The 25,548-nt window shown below is 35.8% G+C and overlaps 1 protein-coding gene across 1 annotated transcript in view; it reads left to right on the top strand.

Moving 5' to 3' along the window:
- The window catches only part of ADAMTS19 (ADAM metallopeptidase with thrombospondin type 1 motif 19), a gene marked incomplete at its 5' end in the record, with an annotated part of 296,563 nt that overhangs the window by 255,502 nt on the left and 15,513 nt on the right, over window positions 1-25,548 (top strand). The window contains 2 exons of the mRNA XM_082457829.1: window positions 792-996; window positions 3,708-3,860. Coding sequence (XP_082313955.1) covers window positions 792-996; window positions 3,708-3,860 — 358 coding nt within the window. The remainder of the gene's footprint in view (window positions 1-791; window positions 997-3,707; window positions 3,861-25,548) is intronic.

The raw sequence follows: 25,548 nt of genomic DNA, 5'->3' as shown, positions 1-25,548 counted from the left end.
GAAAGATGAAGCAGAAACTGAAATAAATTTGGAAGATAAATATTCACTTTAGGAAAAATCCACTAGGGGACTCCAAAGCAAAATGGTAGGTCTGCATCATACTTGATAGATGAGCAGACAGGAACTTCATTAGAGGCAGTAATGCAGTGCAAATGTTATCGTGTTAACAGCAGTCTGGTTGCAGGTGATGGGCATAATACATTAGTGATTACTTCCTCCAGATAAGCAGGGAGTTCTCCGTGGCAGGCTTCTTTTACTTGCAAATACCTGCACATGTCTCTTTGTGAGGTAGTCTGCAGCCTGATTTCAATTTCTGACTCCACAACCTGTGGCCTTTGGTAAGTTACTACGCCTCTCCTTGCCTTGGTCTCCCTTTCTGTAAAAGGCCACGATAGTTGTAGTACCTAATATGTGGGGTTACTGTGAAGATTCAAAATGCAAAGAATAGGACCAACTCATGTATATTAGCAATTTTATACTTGTTAGATACCTCAGTATGGCAATATGACGTGACGGGCAGCAGCAGGCAAAGCGTGCAGCATGACAGGGACGGAGTCTAATACATCCTTTGAGATTCTAATAAGAGCAAGGCCCTGAGATGAGAAGTGTGGAGAAGCAATAGAAAGCCTGGGGCCTGGGTGTCTTAGGGAACACTCAAATATTAGTTAAAAAAAAAAAAAAAAAAAGGTATAAATCTATTGTGTAAACATTCTGCTAATTCTAGCCATGTCAAAATATGTAGTAAGTACATATCTTTTAACTTGTCTCAGTGACTCTTGCTTTACTTTTAGATGGATGATGACAGAATGGACCCCATGTTCACGAACTTGTGGAAAAGGGATGCAGAGCAGACAAGTGGCCTGTACCCAGCAGCTGAGCAATGGAACCCTGATGAGAGCCCGGGAGAGGGACTGCGCCGGGCCCAAGCCGGCCTCCACCCAGCGCTGCGAGGGCCAGGACTGCATGACCGTGTGGGAGGCGGGCGTGTGGTCCGAGGTGCGGTACCCGCCCCGATGCTTCTCCGTTTCCCTCTGATTTTCTTTCTCTTAGCCTATATAAGGTCATGTTTGATCATGTTCAGAGTCTCTCTGCATGGCAGTTTTAGCACCATTTATTGGTTTTTCTGGTAATAAAAGGAATACATCCATTATAAATAATTTTGAAAGTAGGAAAAAAACAGATTTATTCTTTGTTCTGTGACTATTATAACATAATCAAGAGCATATATTATATACATTTTAGAATCCAGCTTTTTTATTTCTTTACCATGAGTATACTCTTTAGTGGACACATATGAAAATACACATTTGGAGAGAGTGGCATGGACTTATACACACTACCAAATGTAAAATAGATAGCTAGTGGGAAGCAGCCGCATAGCACAGGGAGATCAGCTCGGTGCTTTGTGACCACCTAGAGGGGTGGGATAGGGAGGGTGGGAGGGAGACGCAAGAGGGAAGAGATATGGGAACATATGTATATGTATAGCTGATTCACTTTGTTATACAGCAGAAACTGACACACCATTATAAAGCAATTATACTCCAATAAAGATGTTAAAAAAAAAAAAAAAGAAAATACACATTTGACTCATATTCCTGAGCATTAGAAGAGAAAGGAGAAGAAAGGACATTAACATTTAACAGTCATTTCCTGTGAGCAGGGATTCTGTTCTTACTTCATATTTAGTATCTTGTTGATATTTAATCAGCAATGCAAAAAACTGAAGTTTCACCCTTGTGAAATACTACAGCTCAGAGAAACTAAATAGTTTACCCAAAGTCCTGCTTAGTGTTGGAGCCAGGATTTGAACCCAGTGCTGCCAGGCTCACTGCACCATACACCCACCAGCTTGTAGTATGCAGCATGCAGCTTTGTTCCATGCCAAACTGTATGCTTATTTTCTGTTATCATGATACATATCTTCTTATGATAACACCAGTCATTACTTATATTTACTAACTGCTCTGGAACATTTTAGGTGAGCATGTGCGTGCATGTACACACACACACATAAACACCCTCACACTTGTATACGCATATGTATACACAAAGACACATGTGCACACACACACCCAGAGCAAAATATGCTTAATTTCAGAATATTAGCTAAGATGTAAAAATGACAAATAGAAAATACTAGGCTGCAATAAGTAGCCATTCTTTTGAAAATTGAGGATAAAGTAGCTTAAATAATGAGGTTTGGGAATATTCTTCGATTAACCCAACCCCCCCCCCCAAAAAAAACGCACTAGCAAATAGTGTGACTTTCTCTTGTCTTACTTTTCTAAGCTATATCTCACTCTGGCATAGATTCTTCCTCATTTGTAATGAGTACTTTTGAGAATGAATGGATTGTCCAATTTTACATGAAAATGGATGAGTACAATCTGGAGAAAAGACTCATGTGAACATCAGAGACACAGAAACACCCTTCCTTCAGCCTAACTAGCATTTCTGCAAACTCTTCAGGAGGAAATAGGTCAGAAATATCCTACCATACAGATTTTTGGCACCAGGTAGGAGAAGTAATAGGTCAATGCAATGTACCAATTTTAAAAATGTCTCTTTTGTCTTGATTTAATATAAAAATTGAGTTTATGGATCAAGGTTAGTTTTGATTACAAAAAATAAAAATGTAAATCTTAAAGTGCCAAATCACACATGTAGGCCACCTTAAAGCTCAGGATATTCAAATGCAAACCATAAATTATGAGACAATGAGGCATTTGTGCAAATTTTATTGTATTTAAAACTTCAGGAGTTCTATGCTTAAGTTTTCAGGAAGACAACTACTGGAATCTGCATGGTTATCCCTCTACTACATTCTTGCTAAGTGCATACCTGCAGCTCTTTCTTTGGACCTTTTTTAGACACAGATATAAATTAGGTTTTCAAGTTTTGCTGTATCTCTCATCCCCCCCTCCCTCTCCTGTCTCCCACCCAATGCCATTTTGGGTCCTGTGTCCAGATAATCAGTGATGCATAACTTTGTAAAACTGGGAAGCTTTATGCATATTCCATAATGGGGAGCATAAATGTAAACGAGATGGTCAGTTATGTCTTACATGCTTCATACCTGTTATGTTACACTGTCAGTCAAGCATCAATTATTCATGAAATGAACTAAACTTATTTTGAACTGAATTATATTTTCAATCCATATAGCCATTGAGAATGATTATTTCTAGGGGTGAATAATTATGTAAAGAAACTGTTTTGTTTTTGCTGTGTTTTCTCTGTTTTAGCTTTAAGAAAAGTTTTGAGAAATGATATTCTCTTAGAAATTGTCATTTTTCACAAACACTGCTTAAGGCTAAAACAAACTAAATCTTAGCAAAAATAAAATGAATTTCCTTATGTAATTATGTGCAAAAAATTGATGTCAGTCAGGTTTAGCGTTTTACATTTTGATCGTTGTTTACTATTTGTCTTTCATAAACAATCCCTGTGTTACAGGACTGTCTGTAGTAATGGTCCTGTGTTCCTGAAACCCATTCACCCCTAGCACTATGCCGAAGCTCCACCTGGCCTCTGATGCTGGGCTGTAGCCTGGCGTTCTCCTTCTCCTTCTCCTTCATTCTGGCCTTTATGTAGGTGATAGGCTTGTGAGAGATGATGAGAACCAATTCCTAACGTAATTTGATCATCAGTCTGTATCTCTTAATCACCAGCTTTATCCACACTTCTCTGCTGTTATCTTCCAGTGTTCAGTGAAGTGTGGCAAAGGTGTACGTCATCGGACCGTGAGGTGTACTAACCCCAGAAAGAAATGCGTCCTCTCCACCAGACCCAGGGAGGCTGAGGACTGTGAGGATTACTCCAAATGCTACGTGTGGCGAATGGGTGACTGGTCTAAGGTGAGAAGCATTCTGTACATTCTCAGTATTGAGTTGCAGTAATGTCAGCATTGTCCTGGGTACTATAACCACACAGTCTGAAGTTTAGGAGGCACAGAGAACAGAGATCATGGAGGTAGAGTATTAAATACCCAGGTTCAAAGCCTGCCTGTCTGTCTATGGTCATACTCTCAATAAAACTGTTTTAAGGAATAAGTAAGATAAAATGTGTAAAATACTGGGAAAAAAATGGTGGCTGCCAGAGCATGGAGGGGAGAGTGGTAGCTATTCATAAATAACCCTAAAGGACATTCTGGAAGAAATGTTTTCATTGTACAATACACTGTGTTTAGCCAGCCTCCTCGTTATTGCCCAACAAGAAATTCATGACATTTAAAATCTATTTTCTTATGATTATTCACGCCTTTCCTCTCCAACAAAGTTTGCATATTAACATCGTATTTGAGTTCTCAGTGCACTATACTCTTTCCACAACTTCAAACATTTAAAGTATATGTTGGGATTCTAAAGGATGCATTTGTCAACAGTGTAAATCAATCCCTGATTACAGAATTAGGAAATACTCAGCCCAATCCATGCAGCTTTTAGCTGGTGAACCATATAGGGAAATCTCACACTTCAGAGTAAACAACTTTTAGACAGAAGAGAATTCCAAACTAACCATAAATAATTTCTTTCATGTTCAGGGTTTATGTTTCCCAATTCTACGAGAGGAAAATAGAGTACTGTAGTGTGATAGAGGAGGGCATGGCTTGGAAGTTAAGAAACATGGGGGATGGTTAGGACTCCCTCATTAGATACCTCTGTGTCTTTGTTTCCAGAAGAGTGAAATAAGGAGAAGAGACAACTCCCATTGTTTTCAAGCTGTTTTTATATTGACACTTCATTCAGCACTGAAGGTTTAAACTAGGTTGAGGAAATGAAAGTACTCCTTGGAGGGGTGTGGGGAGGATCACCTATTGCTCCCTATCAGTTGTAGAAACTCTGCATTTGTTCATCTTGGCTAATGAAGTTCTAGATGTTTTCCTTAAATGAAATAATTCTGCTCTAAGAAAAAGTTAAAACTACTAGAATAGATATGCAATATTTTTCCAGCTTTATTAATTAATAGAAATATTCTAAGTGATAAATGTTGTTAACTCCTAGCTAAGTATAAGAAACAAAATTTGTTACTGCAAAAGACAGAAGATTCAGGTTTTATTGTAATTTATGACCCAGGACTCTAAGCTGTCCAACAGTGCTGCATATGGAAATAAGGCTAGCAAATCCTATTTGCATGACAAATACCATTATAATTGATTAATAAATGTGCCTATTTTGTGGCCTCTCGTCAAATCTTAAGGAAAATCAAAATTAACTGGGGAGATCATAGAAAACATTGATTTTGGTTTTCTGTGCGAAGCCTAAAAATTTTTTTTCAATTTTACCACAATTTACATGTATGTAATTTTTAAATAGACTTGTATTGAATTACTTTGAATTGGTTTTGTTATATTACTGTCAATACATTGCTACCTACCTAGAACAGCCTTTGTGAGTAAGGAAAGTAATGGATAGCTCTAATAAATATTCTTTTTTACTTCATGACTTTTTATTAAAATGTTTTTTAATTTATTTTTTTATGCAGCAGGTTCTTATTAGTTATCTATTTTATACACATTAGTGTATATATGTCAATCCCAATCTCCCAATTCATCCCAACACCACCAGCCCTCCCACCCCGCTTTCCCCCCTTGGTGTGCATACGTTTGTTCTCTACATCTGCGTCTCTATTTCTGCCTTGCAAACTGGTTCATCTGTACCATTTTTCTAGATTCCACATATATGCGTTAATATATGATATATGTTTTTCTCTTTCTGACTTATTTCAGTCTGTATGACAGTCTCTAGGTCCATCCATGTCTCTACAAAAGATCCAATATCGTTCCTTTTTGGCTGAGTAATATTGCATTGTATATATGTACTACATCTTCTTTATCCCTTCGTCTGTCGAAGGGCATTAGGTTGCTTCCATGACCTGGCTATTGTAAATAGTGCTGCAATGAACACTGGGGTGCATGTGTCTTTTTGAAATATGGTTTTCTCTGGGTATAGGCCCAGTAGTGGGATTGCTGGGTCATATAGTAATTACATTTTTAGTTTTTTAAGGAACCTTCATACTGTTCTACATAGTGTCTGTATCAGTGTACATTCCCACCAACAGTGTAAGAGGGTTCCCTTTTCTTCACACTCTCTCCAGCATTTGTTGTTTGTAGATTTTCTGATGATGCCCATTCTAACTGGTATGAGGTGATACCTCATTGTAGTTTTTATTTGCATTTATCTAATAATTAGTGAAGTTGAGCAGCTTTTCATGTGCCTCTTGGCCATCTGTATGTCTCCTTTGGAGAAATGTCTATTTAGGTCTTCTGCCCATTTTGTGATTGGGTTGTATGGTTTTTTAATATTGAGCTTCATGAGCTATTCATATATTTTGGAGATTAATCCTTTGCCCGTTGATTCTTTGGCAAATATTTTCTTCCATTCTGAGGGTTGGCTATTCGTCTTGTTTATAGCTTCCTTTGCTGTGCAAAAGCTTTTAAGTTTCATTAGGTCCCATTTGTTTATTTTTGTTTTTATTTCTATTACTCTAGGAGGTGGGTCAAAAAAGATCTTGCTGTGATTTATGTCAAAGAGTGTTCTTCCTAAGTTTTCCTCTAAGAGTTTTATAGTGTCCAGTCTTACATTTAAGTCTCGAATCCATTTTGAGTTTATTTTTGTGTATGGTGTTAGGGAGTGTTCTAATTTCATTCTTTTACATGCAGCTGTCCAGTTTTCCCAGAAACACTAATTGAAGACACTGTCTTTTCTCCATTGTATATCCTCCTTTGTCATAGATTAGTTGACCATAGCTGCGTCGGTTTATCTCTGGGCTTTCTATCCTGTTCCGTTGATCTATATTTCTGTTTTTGTGCCAGTACCATACTGTCTTGATTACTGTAGCTTTGTAGTATAGTCTGAAGTCAGGGAGTGTGATTCTTCCAGCTCCGTTTTTTTCCCTCAAGATTGCTTTGGCTTATCAGGGTCTTTTATGTCACCATACAAATTTTAAGATTTTTTGTTCTAGTTCTGTAAAAAACACCATTGGTAATTTGATAGGGATTGCATTGAATCTGTAGATTGCTTTGGATAGTATAGTCATTTTCACAACATTGATCTTCCAATCCAAGAACATGGTGTATCTCTCCATCTGTTTGTGTCATCTTTGATTTCCTTCATCAGTGTCTTATAGTTTTCTGAGTACAGGTCTTTTACCTCCTTAGGTAGGTTTATTCCTAGGTATTTTATTCTTTTTGTTGCAGTGGTGAATGGGACTGTTTCCTTAATTTCTCTTTCTGATCTTTCGTTGTTAGTGTATAGGAATGCAAGAGATTTCTGTACATTAACTTTGTATCCTGCAACTTTACCAATTTCATTGATTAGCTCTAGTAGTTTTCTGGTGGCTTCTTTAGGATTATCTGTGTATAGTATCATATCATCTGCAAACACTGACAGTTTTTCTTCTTCTTTTCCAATTTGTATTTCTTTTATTACTTTTTCTTCTCTGATTGCCATGGCTAGGACTTCCAAAACTATGATGAATAATAGTGGCAAGAGTGGACATCCTTGTCTTGTTCCTGATCTTAGAGGAAATGATTTCAGTTTTTCACCACTGAGAATGATATTTGCTGTGGGTTTGTAATATATGGCCTTTATTATGTTGAGGTAGGTTCCCTCTATGCCCATTTTCTGGAGAGTTTTTATCATAAATGGGTGTTGAAATTTGTCAGAAGCTTTTTCTGCATCTATTGAGATGATCATATGGATTTTATCCTTCAATTTGTTAATATGGTATATCACATTGATTGATTTGCATATATTGAAGAATGCTTGCATCCCTGGGATACATCCCACTTGATCATGGTGTATGATCCTTTATTTGTCTTGTTGGGTTCTGTCTGTGAGTATTTGTTGAGGATTTTTGCATCTATACTCATCAGTGATATTGGACTGTAGTTTTCTTTTTTTGTAGGATCTTTGATTGGTGTTGGTATCAGTGTGATGGTGGCCTTGTAGTATGAGTTTGGGAGTGTTCCTTCCTCTGCAATTTTTTGGAAGAGTTTAAGAAGGATGGGTGTTAGCTCATCTCTGAATGTTTGATAGAATTCACCTGTGAAGCCATCTGGTCCTGGACTTTTGTTTGTTGGAAGATTTTTAATCACAGTTTCAATTTCATTGCTTGTGATTGGTCTGTTCATATTTTCTGTTTCTCCCTGGTTCAGTCTTGGAAGTTTATACCTTTCAAAGAATTTGTCCATTTCTTCCAGGTTGTCCATTTTATTGGCACAGAGTTGCTTGTAGTAGTCTCTTATGATGCTTTGTATTACTGCAGTGTCTGTGGTAACGTCTCCTTTTTCATTTCTAATTTTATTGATTTGAGTCTTCTCCCTCTTTTTCTTGATGAGTCTGGCTAACGGTTTATCAATTCTGTTTATCTTCTCAAAGAACCAGCTTTTAGTTTTATTGATCTTTGCTATTGTTTTCTTTGTTTCTATTTCATTTATTTCTGCTCTGATCTTTATGATTTCTTTCCTTTTACTGACTTTGGGTTTTGTTTGTTCTTCTTTCCCTAGTTCCTTTAGGTGCAAGATTAGATTGTTTATTTGAGATTTTTCTTGTTTCTTGAGGTAAGATTGTATTGTTATAAACTTCCCTCTTAGAACTGCTTTTGCTGCATCTCATAGGTTTTGGATCATCATGTTTTTGTTGTCATTTGTCTCTAGGTATTTTTTGATTTCCTCTTTGATTTCTTCAGTGATCTCTTGGTTATTTAGTAACATATTGTTTAGCCTCCATGTGTATGTGTTTTTTACATTTTTTTCCCTGTAATTGATTTCTAATCTCATAGCGTTGTGGTCAGAAAAGATGCTTGATATGATTTCAATTTTCTTAAATTTACCAAGGCTTAATTTGTGACCCAAGATATGATCTATTCTGGAGAATGTTCCGTGTGCACTTGAGAAGAAAGTGTAATCTGCTATTTTCGGATGGAATGTCCTGTAAATATCAATTAAATCTATCTGGTCTATCTGGTCTATTGTGTCATTTAAAGCTTGTGTTTCCTTACTAATTTTCTGTCTGGATGATCTGTCCATTGGTGTAAGTGAGGTGTTAAACTCTCCCACTATTATAGTGTTACTGTCGATTTCCTCTTTTATAGCTGTTAGCATTTGCCTTATGTATTGAGGTGCTCCTATGTTGGGTGCATATATATTTATAATTGTTATATCTTCTTCTTGGATTGATCCCTTGAGCATTATGTAGTGTCCTTCCTTGTCTATTGTAACATTCTTTATTTTAAAGTATTTTATCTGATATGAGTATTGCTACTCCAGCTTTCTTTTGATCTCTATTTGCATGGAATATCTTTTTCCTTCCCCTCAGTTTCAGTCTGTATGTGTCCCTAGGTCTGAAGTGGTTCTCTTGTAGACAGCATTTATATGGGTCTTGTTTTTGTATCCTTCAGTGAGCCTGTGTCTTTTGGTTGGAGCGCTTAAGGTAATTATCAATATATGTATTCCTAATACCATTTTCTTAATTGTTTTGGGTTTGTTTTTGTAGGTCCTTTTCTTCTCTTGTGTTTCCCACTTAGAGAAGTTCCTTAAGCATTTGTTGTAGAGCTGGTTTGGTGGTGCTGAATTCTCTTAGCTTTTGCTTGTCTGTAAAGCTTTTGATTTCACCATCGAATCTTAGTGAGATCCTTGTCGGGTAGAGTAATCTTGGTTGTAGGTTCTTCGTTTTCATCACTCTAAATATATCATGCCTTCCCTTCTGGCTTGTAGAGTTTCTGCTGAGAAATCACCTGTTAACCTTATGGGAGTTCCCTTGTATGTTATTTGTCGTTTTTCCCTTGTTGCTTTTAATAATTTTTCTTTGTCTTTAATTTTTGTCAATTTGATTACTGTGTGTCTTGGCGTGTTTCTCCTTGGGTTTATCCTGTATAGGACTCTCTGCGCTTCCTGGACTTGGGTGGCTGTTTCCTTTCCCATGTTAGGGAAGTTTTCAATGATAATCTCTTCAAATATTTTCTCAGGTCCTTTCTCTCTCTCTTCTCCTTCTGGGACCCCTATAATGCGAATGTTGTTGCATTTAATGTTGCCCCAGAGGTCTCTTAGGCTGTCTTCATTTCTTTTCATTCTTTTTTCTTTATTCTGTTCTGTGGCAGTGAATTCCACCATTCTGTCTTCCAGGTCACTTATCCGTTCTTCTGCCTCAGTTATTCTGCTATTGATTCCTTCTAGTGTATTTTTCATTTCAGTTATTGTGTCATTCATCTCTGTTTGTTTGTTCTTTAATTCTTCTAAGTGTTTTTTCTTTAATTCTTCTAGGTTTTTGTTAAACATTTCTTGCATCTTTTCGATCTTTGCCTCCGTTCTTTTTCCGAGGTCCTGGATCATCTTCACTATCATTATTCTGAATTCTTTTTCTGGAAGGTTGCCTATCTCCACTTCATTTCATTGTTTTTCTGGGGTTTTATCTTCTTCCTTCATCTGGTACAGAGTCCTCTGCCGTTTCATTTTGTCTGTCTTTCTGTGAATGTGGTTTTCATTCCACAGGCTGCAGGATTGTAGTTATTCTTGCTTCTGCTGTCTGCCCTCTGGAGGATGAGGGTATCTAAGAGGCTTGTGCAAGCTTTCTGATGGGAGGGACTGGTGGTGGGTAGAGCTGGGTGTTGCTCTGGTGGGCAGAGTTCAGTAAAACTTTAAACTGCTTGTCTGCTAATTGCTGGGGCTGGTTTCCCTCCCTATTGGTTGTTTGGCCTGAGGTGACCCAGCACTGGAGACTACAGGCTCTTTGGTGGGGCTAATGGCAGACTCTGGGAGGGCTCATGCCAAGGAGTACTTCCCAGAACTTCTGCTGCCAGTGTCCTTGTCCCCGCAGTGAGCCACAGCCACCCCCCACCTCTTCAGGAGACCCTCCAACACTAGCAGGTAGGTGGATCTGGTTCAGTCTCCTATGGGTCACTGCTCCTTCTCCCTGGGTACTGATATGAACACTACTTTGTGTGTGCCCTCCAAGAGTGGAGTCTCTGTTTTCCCCAGTCCTGTCAAAGTCCTGCAGTCAAATTCCGCTAGCTTTCAAAGTCTGATTCTCTGGGAATTCCTTCTCCTGTTGCCAGACACCCAGGTTGGGAAGCCTGATGTGGGGCTCAGAACCTTCACTCCAGTGGTGGGCTTCTGTGGTATAATTGTTCTCCAGTTTGTGAGTCATCCACCCAGCGGTTACGGGATTTGATTTTATTGTGATTGCACCCCCTCCTACCATCTCACTGTGGCTTCTCCTGTGTCTTTGGATGTGGGGTATCTTTTTGGTGAGTTCCAGTGTCTTCCTGTTGATGATTGTTCAGCAGTTAGTTGTGATTCCAGTGCTCTTGCAAGAGGGAGTGAGCGCATGTCCTTCTACTCTGCCATCTTGAACCAGTCTTACTCCATGACTTTTAACCTTTGTTTGTTGGTGTGTTTGTTTGTTTGTTTGCTTATGTAGGATATCCAGTTATGTTGCATTTTCTATTCTCTTTATATGAATATGTCTGGTCTTTTCCTTAAAGTTGTTTTCTCCTTCTTTGTTTATGACTGAGTTCTCAACATAACAGATTCTAATGGCATGCACAAATTAAAGCCAGTGGCTCCATGTGAACTTTATTGATTTCTCCCCTCCTGTTTTACTCCTAAGTTATCACTTTCATATTAAAATGAAGACCAGTCCAAAATAATTACAGAGAAAAGGAATAGTGCTGTGATTATTAATAAGTTTCAGTGATTAAAGTATTCATGGTCAGAGGAAACACATCAATCTCTTATTCTTATCAGCTGTGTTCCTGGAATAAAAATAGCAACAAGATGGTTGCAATTGTGGGTCGATTTCTATGCTCCTCTGAAGTCAACTAATCTGTCAGTTTCATTCAAATTCTACTGATATTTTTAAACTCTTGGTAAACCTAAATGGACTTAAAATTAAGCCCTGGGTTGGCTTTAATCAGAATTATTCAATGGGCTATCCATAAGGTCTAGCTCTGAAATTCTGCTCCTCCCTCAATAATATGGATGAATCACTAGAGAATCAGTTAAAACATGTATATTCTCAGATTTTCGCACTGTCTAAAAACCATTGACCACTTGAGCCAAGGTAATACTAGCTAAATGGAGGCTTACTAAGAATATGGCTTATGCCTCAAACTGTTTACTGCATTTGTATCAGCCTATGTGATTTCTAACACTTATGTTTTGGTGGTTTTGTGTAAACAGTGGGAAAATTGCTCTCAGCTTGACAGAGAAAATTATAGATATACTCAAAGAGAAAAATCTCCCATCATATAATTGTTAACTCTGATTTCTAAGTAGATATAATACAGCCTTTATTAAACAATGCTAGTGTTTATTTCATTGAGACTAGAAAGTTGGCAAAAACAGGACAAAAACAATGTGGTTGCTTTGCTCTGGCTTGAGTTAACTGTTGAAATAATCATATGCCACATTCTGATATAGATATGGCCTTAGGGTCTTTCCTGGGAGAGCAAAACATGACCCATCTGTTTCCTGGCATTATAAGTCTGTATTTACTCATTTAAGCTGTCCTAAGCAGAGAACACTGATTTGAAAAATAACATAGCCTCTTATGTTTAATGATATGCCATATATTTTCTGGCTAAACTTGACCTTTCTGCCTTTATGTGAACTTCTACAACTTCTTGTTTTCGTTATTGGAGGCCAATAGAGGAGCAAATAAAGGAGTGTTGTTTTATCTATTACACAGAATTTGGTCCTTCATGAATCTTTTATAGAGTTAACTTTTCTGTGCAGTATTAACAAGTGGTTTATACTTATTCAAGTGAATTTTAAAGACAAACAAAGCACCTTGGAACCACACAAAATCCTTGGTTAATTCTTAGATTCCATTCATACACTATAATTTGGACTTAATTTAGTCTTTTAAAATTCTAGGAAATGAATAGCTTTGGCCATGTATCAAATTATGACATGATTAATAGATTTTTGGATAAGAGATTATGAGTCTTTTGTAATTATATAATTCAAAATAATGCTGGAAGCAGAAATCATTCTGGATGATTTAATTATACAGGTAGTACGGTATAACTTTGTTTAGAAGCAGTAAATATAAAGTTTACAGTATTGTGAGTCATTTTTAACTTATCCTGCAAACGGAATCTACAGCATATTCATTTGAATAGAAGAGGAATCTAAAAACTAAGGTATTTTTTTCTAATGAATAGGGGAATTGTATCAAACTAATATATGTTTTCTAACTATAAAACTTGCATTTAAGTTAATAGGAATTCTACTTATTTTGATATCATTCTTGTAGTGAAGATTTTCTAGTTCCAGGTAGTTACAGATTTCAAAATGGCATTTTACAATAATTTTTTGCATTTTCTCTGAATATAATGTTTTGGCTAAAACTCAAAATAAACCATATTTATTGCTTAATAATTTATTTTTGTAACTATGAAAGACCTGCATGTATCTGGATTGTTTCTAGTAAAAATAATTTTCATAATACACATACTTCAGATGGTATTGAAATCTACCTGATGTATTATATTGTCCTAGGACTCTGTAATAACTATGGGAAAATAAGTGTGCCTTTTCCTGAGTAGTTAGCACTCTCATATTTTAAAAGAAGCTCAAAAAGAATTTTAAATTATCATGTAAATTTTACCAGTACTGTAAGTGTGCTTTGTGTAACCAAGATTTATAACCTTAAAGTGGTCTCATATTGCATAATTCTTAAGTTAAAACAATTCCTAACAGGCAAGTGCATGATCAGAGAAACAACAATGTCATGAAAGGCTCTTTACTGACATACTGAAGTGTAGAAAGACAAATAGAAGATTTATTACCCTGTTATTTCGAGCTTTACTTTTATCCAGATTGGTCAGCAGTCAATACAAGTGGTTTGGTTTGTACCATTTCACATGACCCTGAAAAAAACATTCTTTTATTTCTTACTCTTTGTTACGGTGGATTCTTAGAGAGACAGATCATGTGAATTTAAAATTCTGGGTAAGTTAATAGGCTGTTCCCAAATCTCATAGGGTCCTTGGCCTGATGATCTGCCTTCAGTTTTCTACACAGAAGTTTGTCCCTCCAATTAACATGGAGAGTGGTAATTGTGACTTATTACCATTGGTAGGAAATTATGAATAATCACAGAAGATGTTTATTTTCACTGAAGGAAAACTCAGGAATCATTGAAGGAAATTTAAAGAAACAAAACTTGATCAAAGCAATCAGGAATATCCCAAAACAAATGACTATATAATACCACATTTTTAATCATGTGTCTCTGCAGCCTGGTGTTTCTGCATTAAATGAAAAGGGACAAAAAAACCCAGATCCAAAAATTGCAGAGGAGGGATTTCTTGTTACCCAATGGCTAGGCTAGGACCTTAGGACTATGGATTCCTTCGTATGTGGACTGACCCAGTGCTGCATATACCCCAACCCAATTAAAATAAACTTGCAGTATGTTCCAGAATCCAAATGAGGATATGTATAGATCACTGGTTTTAATACAACTAAACTAAGTGGGTTGTTACAGGTTAGTAGAGGGAAGCTCAATCACTTGTTAGAAGGATTTACCAGTCAAATTTAAAGAAATAATCAGCAGTAATAGTAAATAACCAACTTAAATATCCTACTAGAATGTAAAAATAGAAAATGTTGTTCTGTACACTGCAAATCTCAAAGAGAGGCTATGGTATTTCACTTTTCTTTTTTCCTTTTACCAAGGATCACTTTTACAGAGCATGTAGCTAGTTTGTTATTTAGTGTAACACACTTTAGGAAAGCTTACATTAGATTATTTAAATTTCAAAGACTAGTTTTGTAAATATTTTTTTCTAACTAGAGAAAATTTGTAGATGGAAACCAAACAGAAATAATCTGTAATTCAGAAAACTGTTCTTGGGATGGATTAGCATTTCTATTCAGAATTATTTTCTAATTACATCTACAAGTCTGTTGATATTTGGAAAAGGTAACTGCTCATCATTTTTATAGTTATAGATAATCTCATAAGACAGGAAAATTTGAGCAGCTACCCCATAATCAAATACGAATCTCTCATATTGAGTTCTATCATTGTTGGCTCAGTCAGTAAATCAAAGAAATCAAAGATTGTGGCCTTGGTTTTAAACATACAGACATTGAGGAAACCTATCCCAAGATATCCTAAAGAAGAGATATTTTGCATTATAGGAAAATCTACTTTAAAAATTCACTTATCTCTGAGTAAGCTGTTCATTCTAAAGAAATTACTCAATGATAAGTAAGATGGTTTTTCTCAAGAAAAACTTTCTATTATGTTGTTTAGATACATCCACCAAACATTTACCCAACTTGCTACTCACCATTCTGTCTAAAAAATATAGCTGTCTTCTAAACCACGCATAATAATCCCTAAACTGTTGGCTATCAAATTGTTTTGTCTCTGTCTCTTTGCACTGCCAGAGAATGGGACATTTTTTGCATTGCTATCATTTTTATTTTTAAGATCTCTCGAGAGTTGTATCTGTTGCCTCAGATATATAAAAATATTGAATTTCCAAAGTGTTCGGATTACTCAAAGTAGTCAAATGCTGATACGATTGAACATAGCAGAAATATATTAAAAAGATATAGCAGAAATACATTAAAAAGCTTTAAAAGAATGAGGCACACATACTATGTGTATATGTCTTCTATCTAAAGAAAATGTATGATTTAGAGAGATTAAAATAGTGTCTATGTATACGTATGTATGTGGGTGTGTGTATGTATATATATATAACATATATATTTATATGTGCATGTGTATGTATAATTAAATTATAAATGCAGATATAAGAACATGTGTTTAACATCCTTTGGATTGCAAAATGTGAGAGAAGTAATTTTTTTTAATCCACAGGGGTTAAAAATACTGTCTTCTTAATAGATCCTTGAAAAATCACTAGACTCTTAAAATAATGCTATCAGTGCTTTCATGCTGCATACCAGGGCATCTATAATTTCACCTTCTAAACCATACCTAGAAGTAATTCAGTAAATAAATGTCATTGAGTTAAAAATTACTCTTGATGTCCTTTATAGGGGATGGAGCATGGAGCGTGCGAAAACTCATTTTGGGGATATTGAACTTCAATAGGTGGGGGCAAGGGGAGGGATTCACATAAAAATATAATGAAATTTGATGACTGTTATAAAACTAAAATCAGTAGTCTTAGCATTGAGTGTTTTTTACTTAAATGTAGTAAAGTATATGTTCATCAAATACCAGAGGATATCCAGAGATAGACATAACCAGATCACCAGGACACCCGGAGAAAGACGTGTATACAATGCAAGGACAAATATGCAAATGATCAGCTAGTTAGAAAGGCATCATATGGATACAAAACGTAAATGAAAGGGAAAATCTTTTCACAAACAGGTCCCTGGTTTTGCTGCAGGTTGACGGGGTGGCACCCCAGCATCTGCACAGTCACAGTGCACAACCTGCATCGGTCTTGAATGCAGAAGAGCAGTTCCTTAGGCCCCCCAGCCTCAATCCCCACATCTGTAAAATGTGCCAAAGCAACTGTAAGTCTCTCTAAATTTCAAAATACTCTTTAACTGTGGAGGTAAAAGTAATCCAGTTTCAGTGATGTGTATAGACCAAGGAAAAATATTTTGAGCTACTTAAAAAGGAAAGATCTACCTGAGGAGACAAAACACAAACAGCAGAATAGATTAGAAAAATATATATATATATATATAACCTTATTTTCTATATATAAAATATGTACGAGTCCATATAGGATAAGAATTAAAACTAACAAACTTGTTTAGAAATAAATACACACACACTCACGCAAATTCAGGGCTCAGAGAGGCAACATGAGAGAAGTGGGTTGAGGGATACCCAGGGGCTGCCATACAGAGGAAGTTTATTTTACTCAGTTCTGCCCTGTTGCTTCCACATATGTTTTCCCATACTGCTTCTGAGATTGGATGTTATCAAACTTTTTAAAAAACATTTTGATAGGTGAAAAAAATGATATCTCGTTTCGAAATGCACACATTCTTGGACTCAGCAGCTCTGTTGCCATAGCTTTTGCTTACAGACATTCTCAAATAATTTGCTAACTGCATTTATGAAGATGCTCATTGCAGCCTTGTTTGGAACAACAAAAATTTAGAAACAATCCATATATCCATTAACTAGTTATATAAATCAAAATACTATATTTAAACAGTGGAATACTGTACTTTATAAAAATATATTTGTATATACATACTGATAAGAAAATTTTTCCAAGAACTACTAGTAAGTATGTAAATATTATGCAGAAGAGTTATATAGTGTGAACTATATTTACATATATTCTTTTTATACATATTAAAATTTTTCTGCACAGATTATACAAAGAACAGTTTATCTGAATTACATTGAAGGAAAGGAACTTCTATGCTTATAATTCTACCATATCCATATATAACTTTTAATTTTATAAACTGGTTAATAGTTTTTGTCTGAAATTAAAAGAAAGCTCTTACTTTCTTCATACTTACATTTTTCAGGCTGCAGTATCAACAGTGATTGATGTCATGAATATAGAGAGATGCTACGAGAATATTATAGAATTTCTAGGAAGGGGAGAGGATTTGATAAGTTGGGTAATTGGTGAGATAACTCAGTGTATGGAGTCAGACAGCCCTGAGTTTGAATTCTGAATTTTCTGTTCAGATAAGTTACTGATTCCAAATGAAATAATTTATGAAAAATTATTAGCAAAGGATCAGATACATAGTAACTAAATAAATGCTGACTATTCGTATTGTAGTATCAGTAGAGATGGGGAAAATGGTTGGCTTTGAGAAATTTGTTATGAGGTTAAAATGAACAGGAGTGGGGTTGATTTTCTGTGGAGAGGTGAGAAGGAGGGAGGTGTTCGTGTGTTTAGGAGGAATCCCACGTTAGCTTTCTGGTCTGAAGAACTTGTATGGATAATGGTTCTGTGATATGAGATAGGAAAGCCTAGAGATGAATCAAGTTGGAGGGGAAGGTTTATGAATTCTATTTTGGACTGTTTCACGTGCCCATAAAAGAATGAAATACTGGTGTCTAGTCGATAGCTCAGAGGAGAGGAATGGGATGGAAATATACATTTTGGAATCATCAACATTTAGGGAGTGTTTAAATTTTAAAGTATAAGCGTGCCCGAGAAGGGAGTATAGATGGAGAAGAAAAGATGCAGCCCCGAGAAACTCCCAGCTTTAAAGGCTTGTGAGAAAAGAAGCAACTGCTAGCAAAAAGGACCCAAAAAAAAGGGTATTCAGAGAAACAGGAGGAAAAGTCGTGAGAAACAAGAGAAGAAAGTATGCTTAAGAATGTTCAATGAAATGGAAACTCAGAAGGAGTTGAGGGGAGCCTATTTCTTTATTCTCAAATGTCAGCTGCTATAGGACTGTGCCAGTGACATTCCTCATTTTATTTCCTCAAACCATATCCCACTCCCAATTTCCTTTTTCTTGAAAAATGTTAATACCATCTTCCCAGATACCCAAGTAGAAGCTGTCCTTGGCACTTTTTCTTCTATACACAGGTAGTGTTTTGCCTGGGTTGCTCTTCACTCCCAATATAATACTGCAGTCCTTCTTATATTTTCACCAGGACTAGAGTAACAATTTCTAATGTGCTTCCTTACCCCCATATAGGTAGATGACTTCACCACTCTATCCTATAGTTCAAACAATTTCAGAGAATTGTCACTGGCTATACTGTCAACTACCAGATACTAACTAACTCTGGCATTCAAAGCTTTCTATATTCTGGTCTTAACCTGCCTTTTGAGAATTGTCTCATTATTCTCATTAATTCAGTATCTCCACTAAGCTCAGGCCTGAGCAGTTTGTACTTCTACAATCTCCATGTCTTTGTTTATACACTTCTCTTTGCCTAGAATGTGTTTTTTACAGCCATCCAAGTCCTTTAAGGGCCAGCTCAAGTACCTAATTTCCCCAGTAAATGACAGAATCTGTCTGCACTTATTGACTACATTAATTTCTCTCAATTATTTATTGCCTTATATTTTTGCTGTTTCGTTAAGATTGTCTTAACCCTTTTACCCTTCTCACTCCTCTGTCTGAGTGACCAGACCATTGCATGACATGCGGTGATATTTATTGAATAAATGACTGCTTAAACTTCTTCAACAAGTAAGCAAAAATGTATGATACATGTAAGCATTGTACTTCTTTTATTGTGGCCCATTTTATTTTTCTGACTCTGGTTCTATAACAACTACAGTGTTTCATATAATTTACCACAAAAAATTAGTAACTAGCTTATCTTTCTCCAGGAAAATTAAGGTAATTGATATAATTTTATGTAAACATATGACTCCCTTGACCTTTTCCTGTATGGTATATCAAACTACTTAAAAATGTGATTTTCTTTTAAAAAAGTAAATCCACCCTCCTTTGAGTAACATGCTATTTAAGCCTAAAGGATGCTTAAGATTGAGGTTCAAGGAAGCTGGCAGACTTCTTTTGCATTTTCTGGAATTCATTTGGCTGGAATACCTGACAGGTTAGAGAGCAGTTATCTAACCTAGAAGAAAAGCAGCAGATGGAAGCAAAGCACACTTAAGAATTTTCTCTGTGAACTAACAAATACTTGGTTTATTTCAGGTTGGAATAAGTTAAAAGTAGCTATATAATGCTCTCTGTGCTGTTTTAAATCAAGAGTTTATTTATTAAAAGCAAAACAAAAACACACACTTCTCTAACATGGCCACAGAAGGATCTGATCCATTTCTGACATAGAATTGTTGGACTAGACCTGGAAAGTATCTTATTTGAAAAGGAAATTCAATAACTGTCTTTCCAAACAGTGTCCCTGGTGGGAAGATGTTTCACTGGGATGATAGTGATAAAATAGAAATGTCTTGATAGTCTTTTTTCACCTCTGTAACATCCTATGATTCATAGGCTCAGCACTGACAGAATTGCAAATGTGCCCAAAACTTAGTGTTTAATTGCTTCTTAATGCAAAGCATCTTTTTTTTATTCCATCTTTGTGGTGAGCAGTGTGTACTTTGATATAAAAAATGATTGGGGGGATTATTATGACCTTTCATAACGTATTCAGTTCTCTGCTAATCATTCATAAGCACTCTGCTTGATTTTTGCCACACACATTTCCTTGATTTGCAGTAACTATATGCAAACATTTTCATTAAAGAGACAAAAATAGTTTGAACTGTAGAACCAAACAAATATTTAACTAAAGACATATGCTAAAAATCCTCAATGTCTGACCTCTAGGAATAGATTCAATTCCAAATACCCATGTGTTAAATTAAGCAGATGAACTACTTTAAAAAGATGCTGCAACCCTGACCAAAACAAACAGCAAATCTTGCAAAACAAAGCTAACTTTTGTTCCTTAGTATGCTTGTTTCACACTCACTTTATTAAAAAGTTTAAAGATGGAACTGCCAAACATATACATAAATGAATAGGAATGCTGTGCTAATAATTTCCAGTAGAAATCATCATTTAGTTTCCTTATGAGGTCCACTCTCCACTGTGAATGCTACTTCACTCTTGTTAAACCACTTTGGAATAATCCATTTATTCCCAAAGACAAATTATCCAAGTCAATGCTGTTAACCTTGTTATAGATTGGCACTTATCATTACGAATTATATCAGGTTCTAGAAGACTGTCTATTATATTGGTTAAAAAAAATTGAACTCTGCCAGTGACAATTTTCTCTTAATTTAGGAATTCCTATTTCTTACAGAGGCCAGCTGGAAATGAGTAAAGCATTACAGAGCCTTCCTTAGCTGTTGGCCTGGAGAATACACATTCTCTCCAAAATATATATCTTTGGCACAGTCTAGAAGGAAGGAATCTCGGGTAATCTCTGTCCTGGCCAAGTGTGAGAATTATTATTTTTAACCCCCAAATACACTGAAATTTGGGGGTTTTTTTTCAAGGAATTTAAAAGCAAACTAGTTTAGTTATGTTTGTTATCCAATAAAACTCCAAATAAATACTGTACAGTAGTATTTTTACTTTCGGGCTTTCTGCCTCTTTGGTATAATGTTTAAGAGGACATTTTACAGGATTTAAGCTTGAAGAGTTTTACAATTTAACTTTAGAGTTTAACATGCACAGATTGATAATTCCATAAACTCACTGCCAAACTAGTTGATTATTTAACCTAAGTGTACACATTTACTTATACCATAGTGTCCCAACTTGTTCCCAAACCTGGGTTATCTAAATATTCCGAGTAACTAACTAGCACCAAACAGTATCTATCTGACTATTCTGAAGTCCTGAAAGGAAAGGTAGAAACTAATATTTAACCAGTAATTTTAAGATTTGGCATTTTACCATAGGATCCCAATACCTAAGACTAGATGTGGAAGTATCTTGTAGCTCCATGCTGAAAATCACATATGCAGAATAGATCTACTTGATCTCAGAACCCATGGAGCACAGAAGCAGTGCAAGAATCAGAGGTCAGTGGAAATAATTAGCGTCTCGTCTCTAAATAGGAGAGTAGTTAAGAGATATTTATGGATATCCCATTTTTAAAGGGTTCTTAAGTGAAATTAAGTTGTCCAGAAGTACCTAGGTTACTTCTTAGACAAAAAGACAGCAGTGTTCTTTGGTGAATTTGACAGAGACATCATACAACGTAGATTATATCATGAGCCCTTGTGGATATTCCTACATGATTCATGAATTTTCAGTGACAGGAAGATAATTTTGCACTTTACAAAAGTGGATTCAAGTGGTACTATGGACGAGTTTTGAGAACCTCCTAAAATCGTGTTCACTATTTTTGTCCCTCATTGGGCACTTTATAAACTTGTAGATAGCTATTTATTGGTGCCTGTGCAGCCTTTTTTCTTTGAATTAAACATGTTTTACCCATGTCAATGTATTACAGAGCATGTTTGCTATTATTCACTAGTATTTAGTGGATGTATGCCTCTAAGCATTGTGGTATTCATAGAAACTTTGGGGAACAATACATGTAGATTATTTTTAAAAGATACACATTCTTGATAAACATATTCAAATCTATCGTGAAATGAATATTTCTATATAATATAATGAAAATTTAGTAACAGAATACACTCATCCCTTATATGTTTATATGATCCATCAAAAATGTATTTATACCATTGTGATATTTAAGACCTAATTATCCTCAATGCATCAGATTAGACTTGAAAACTTAAAGAGTTTCTTTGGGCCACAGTTATTTTATAGCACACACTCACTGCCTTTGAACATAATGGAATTATAACATCAATAAAATGTCTCAAGATAAATGGCCTTTCCTTGAACACCTAGTATAAGGTGTTTACATATTTTTCCAAGTATTAAACCAAGATCTTAGCAACACTGTTTATTAATGCCATAAATAATACTGTCAGGTGTGAAATTTCCATGGTCAGTTTCTTACTGCAGTTTGCTTTTTGGGCAGTGCCTCACCACTCTTCCATCCTTTGTGGTGGAAGAAAGGATTCCACATCTTGGCTTGTCCATGAGATGGACTTAACAGCCATTCAGAGTTCATTTCATTCCTTTGTTTCTATGACGATGCCTCAGTTGAGAATTTGTTAAGAATTTTTTGAGTGCAGTTTTTTTCCTACATTTTTTTCTATGTTCCTCATTTGTTCACATTTAGGCCAGTCCACAAATTTGCCAAATCATTCTAGCATCTTAACCTGCCTTTACCAGTACTGGCAAACCCTGCCCACTCAGAGCTATCATTACCTTAGTAAATATAACTTTCCAAGAGTTCACATCTATATATATCACCAGATCCTCCTTGGCCATTTTTAGAATATTATAAACATCTGAGTTAGGTAAACGTCTACTGTACCCTTCCACCAGCTTGGACATTGCTTATTTTTCCCCAGAGACTTCCCTTTCAGTTAGTTTATTTAGATGAAATTTTCTTAGGTAAAATAAAGCAAGTCAGGTCTTATTGTGTGGTGTAAGAATGACAAAAAGGAAGTTTTAGATAATGGAAATAGTTATAAGGTTATATAACATATATATCTCATTTTAAAAGAGGATAAAACCTTCTTCTTGCTAATTTGCTACCATTTGTATTCATGGTTCTCATTTACTAAACTATTTCTCTAATCATTTTAATAGTCCAAACTGTTTGAATTATTGAGGAAGTTTCCTTTATCATGTGTAGTGTTTGACATGCACACTCTAAAGTTGACATAATTTAATACAATCTTAGAAATTGTCACTAATGTCCCAGGTCAAGAAAGGGTTTATTCCATTATAAGAGAAATCTATCACGATATGGTCTAAAGATATTATAATACTCATGTACTCAAGTGCAAGGAAGGTCATAATTTTCTCAGGTAGATTGAAATGATGAATGTCACTAAGTCAAAACAGATTTTATTTTCAGAGCCTTTGGGGCTCATTTTTTGGTGGGAAAGAGGGATTACCAACATCAGTTTTTCTTGTGCCTTGCTGCTTAAGTTTGTTCTAAAGATTACTATTTCCCTTTTTACTGTAGTAAACCTGGTACACCAAGATTGCATTTCCTGTCCAGAATTAAAGGCTTCTAGTTCATGGAATTGGTTTGTGAGGTGCTTAGTTTCAAAGGTCCTTCAGGGCAATATTAAAACTGTTTGGGGAACAGACTATTTGTCAGACAGTACAGGTCTCTCTTATTAAAATACTTCAGTCAGGAAATTTTCCTTGTAAAAGAAAGATCAATGGCAAGTTATCTGGTGCACCCTATGTTTTTTTTTACCAGTTGCTGGCAAATTGATGTTGACATTTTAGCATTTGGTCCTTTAGTGGAGGTCTGTAGTGCTGCCGTGTTTCAAATATTTTTTAACTTAGTACATATGTGAAGAGCAAGGTTTAAAATGTATTAGAAAAAAGACAGAAGGGAAGAAGGAAGGGAGGGTGGGAGGACTGGAGGAAGGAAGGAAGGAAGAGAGGGAGGGAGGAAGGGGAGAGAAAGCCATTGAATTTGATCCAAGATCTGTAGAGACACAGTGGAAAGAACATTGTATTGGAATCCAAAGATGTGCATTTGTTTCTCCTTCAAGTCTTTGTCACCTTCTCCATGAGTCCTTCCCTGATCATCCCATATGAATTGCTAAACCCCATACCCCAAATTTTCCCAGTCCTCCTTCCCAGCTTTAATTTTTTCCATAGCACTTGTCAATATCTAATATACAATGTATTTTAATTCTTGACCTTCTTGCTCTCCAGTATAACAGTGTAAACTCCTTAAAGGCACATATTTTTGTCTATTTTGTTTACTATCACTTCCCTGTATCCAGAACAGTATTTGGTACATTGTAGAGTTTTGGTAAATATTTGTTGAATGAATGAATGAAATAGTCTCTGTGAGCCTTACTCTTGCCATCTGTAAAATAATTAGGGTTATGAGGAAGATTAACCAAGACATTATGTGTAAAAGCATATTAGATAGTGCCTGGAATATAATAGGTATTTTGTGTGTCCATTCATTTGTGTTTATCATGTAATATATAGACTTATCAGTAAGTTGTCTACATAGTGTGACAGCGTGTCCCAGATTACCCAGGACAGTCCCCTTTTATGCCTGTAGTCTAGGAATAATTATCGGCAACTTCTTTCACAAGTGCCCTGATTTGGACGATAAATTCTATGATCACTCTATCTAAAGATAAAGCATGCTTGTGAATTGTCCTTAGGGCGAAAGAGTTTATCTCATACCACGTAGCCTGAGTTATAGTAAAACAAAACCAAAAAGACCTTCTAATTCGTTAGTTTTAGGTTAAGAGTGAGATATGGGGATAAGGGGTTATTTGGCAGGATAGGGGAAAAGAGAAGATTTTTAACTGTTAACATAAAGAGAAATATTAGCAGTCTTCTAGTATCAAGTAATGTGTAAGTGTCCAGTCTTTGAATTTAGTACATGTGGGTTCAAACTCCAGTACCACCACTTCTTAGCTATAAAACTGTGGGCACTTTGTTTCACTTATTTGAGCCTCTATTTTCTCATCTGTGTAAAAGGAATAATAATAGTACTCATTGGCTTCATATGAGATATTAAAATAAATGTAACCTCTAACACAGTACCTGGCATATAATAAATACTAAGTAAGTGCTAACTACTATTAGTATTGTATGGAGTGAAAGCTTTCAGAAGTAATATTATTGGTTCCCTTTGATCCTAAAGCAACAAACTGGTTCCATAGTACAACTGATTATTTAAAATATTAAACACTTGGCTAAGAATGGGTGAAATTGCCCAGCTTCCACAATGTTTCGTAATCTAACTCCATCTATTTTAGATCATTGCGTTTTGTTGTAAAGTTTATTGAATAAAGTACCAGCCCCATAGTATTAATAATTTCTGCTGCTTTTAGCTTCTGCACAGGATCCTGAACATGATGGGTGATCAGTAAATATTTGAAAAGCCAATAAATGATTGAATATTCTGAAACATTCAAAAAACTATAATTTTGAGATTTCATTTAATAGACGCCTATCATACCATTGTTGGGTAGCATAGTCAATAATTAGATAATGAAATTAGCATCTTTACTTTTATGCAGTGTCACCAC

This window comes from Balaenoptera physalus, assembly GCF_965194825.1.
Source record: "Balaenoptera physalus genome assembly, chromosome: 3".
In the NCBI taxonomy this organism is placed as follows: domain Eukaryota; kingdom Metazoa; phylum Chordata; class Mammalia; order Artiodactyla; family Balaenopteridae; genus Balaenoptera; species Balaenoptera physalus.
This window is presented reverse-complemented; position numbering and strand designations above follow the sequence as displayed.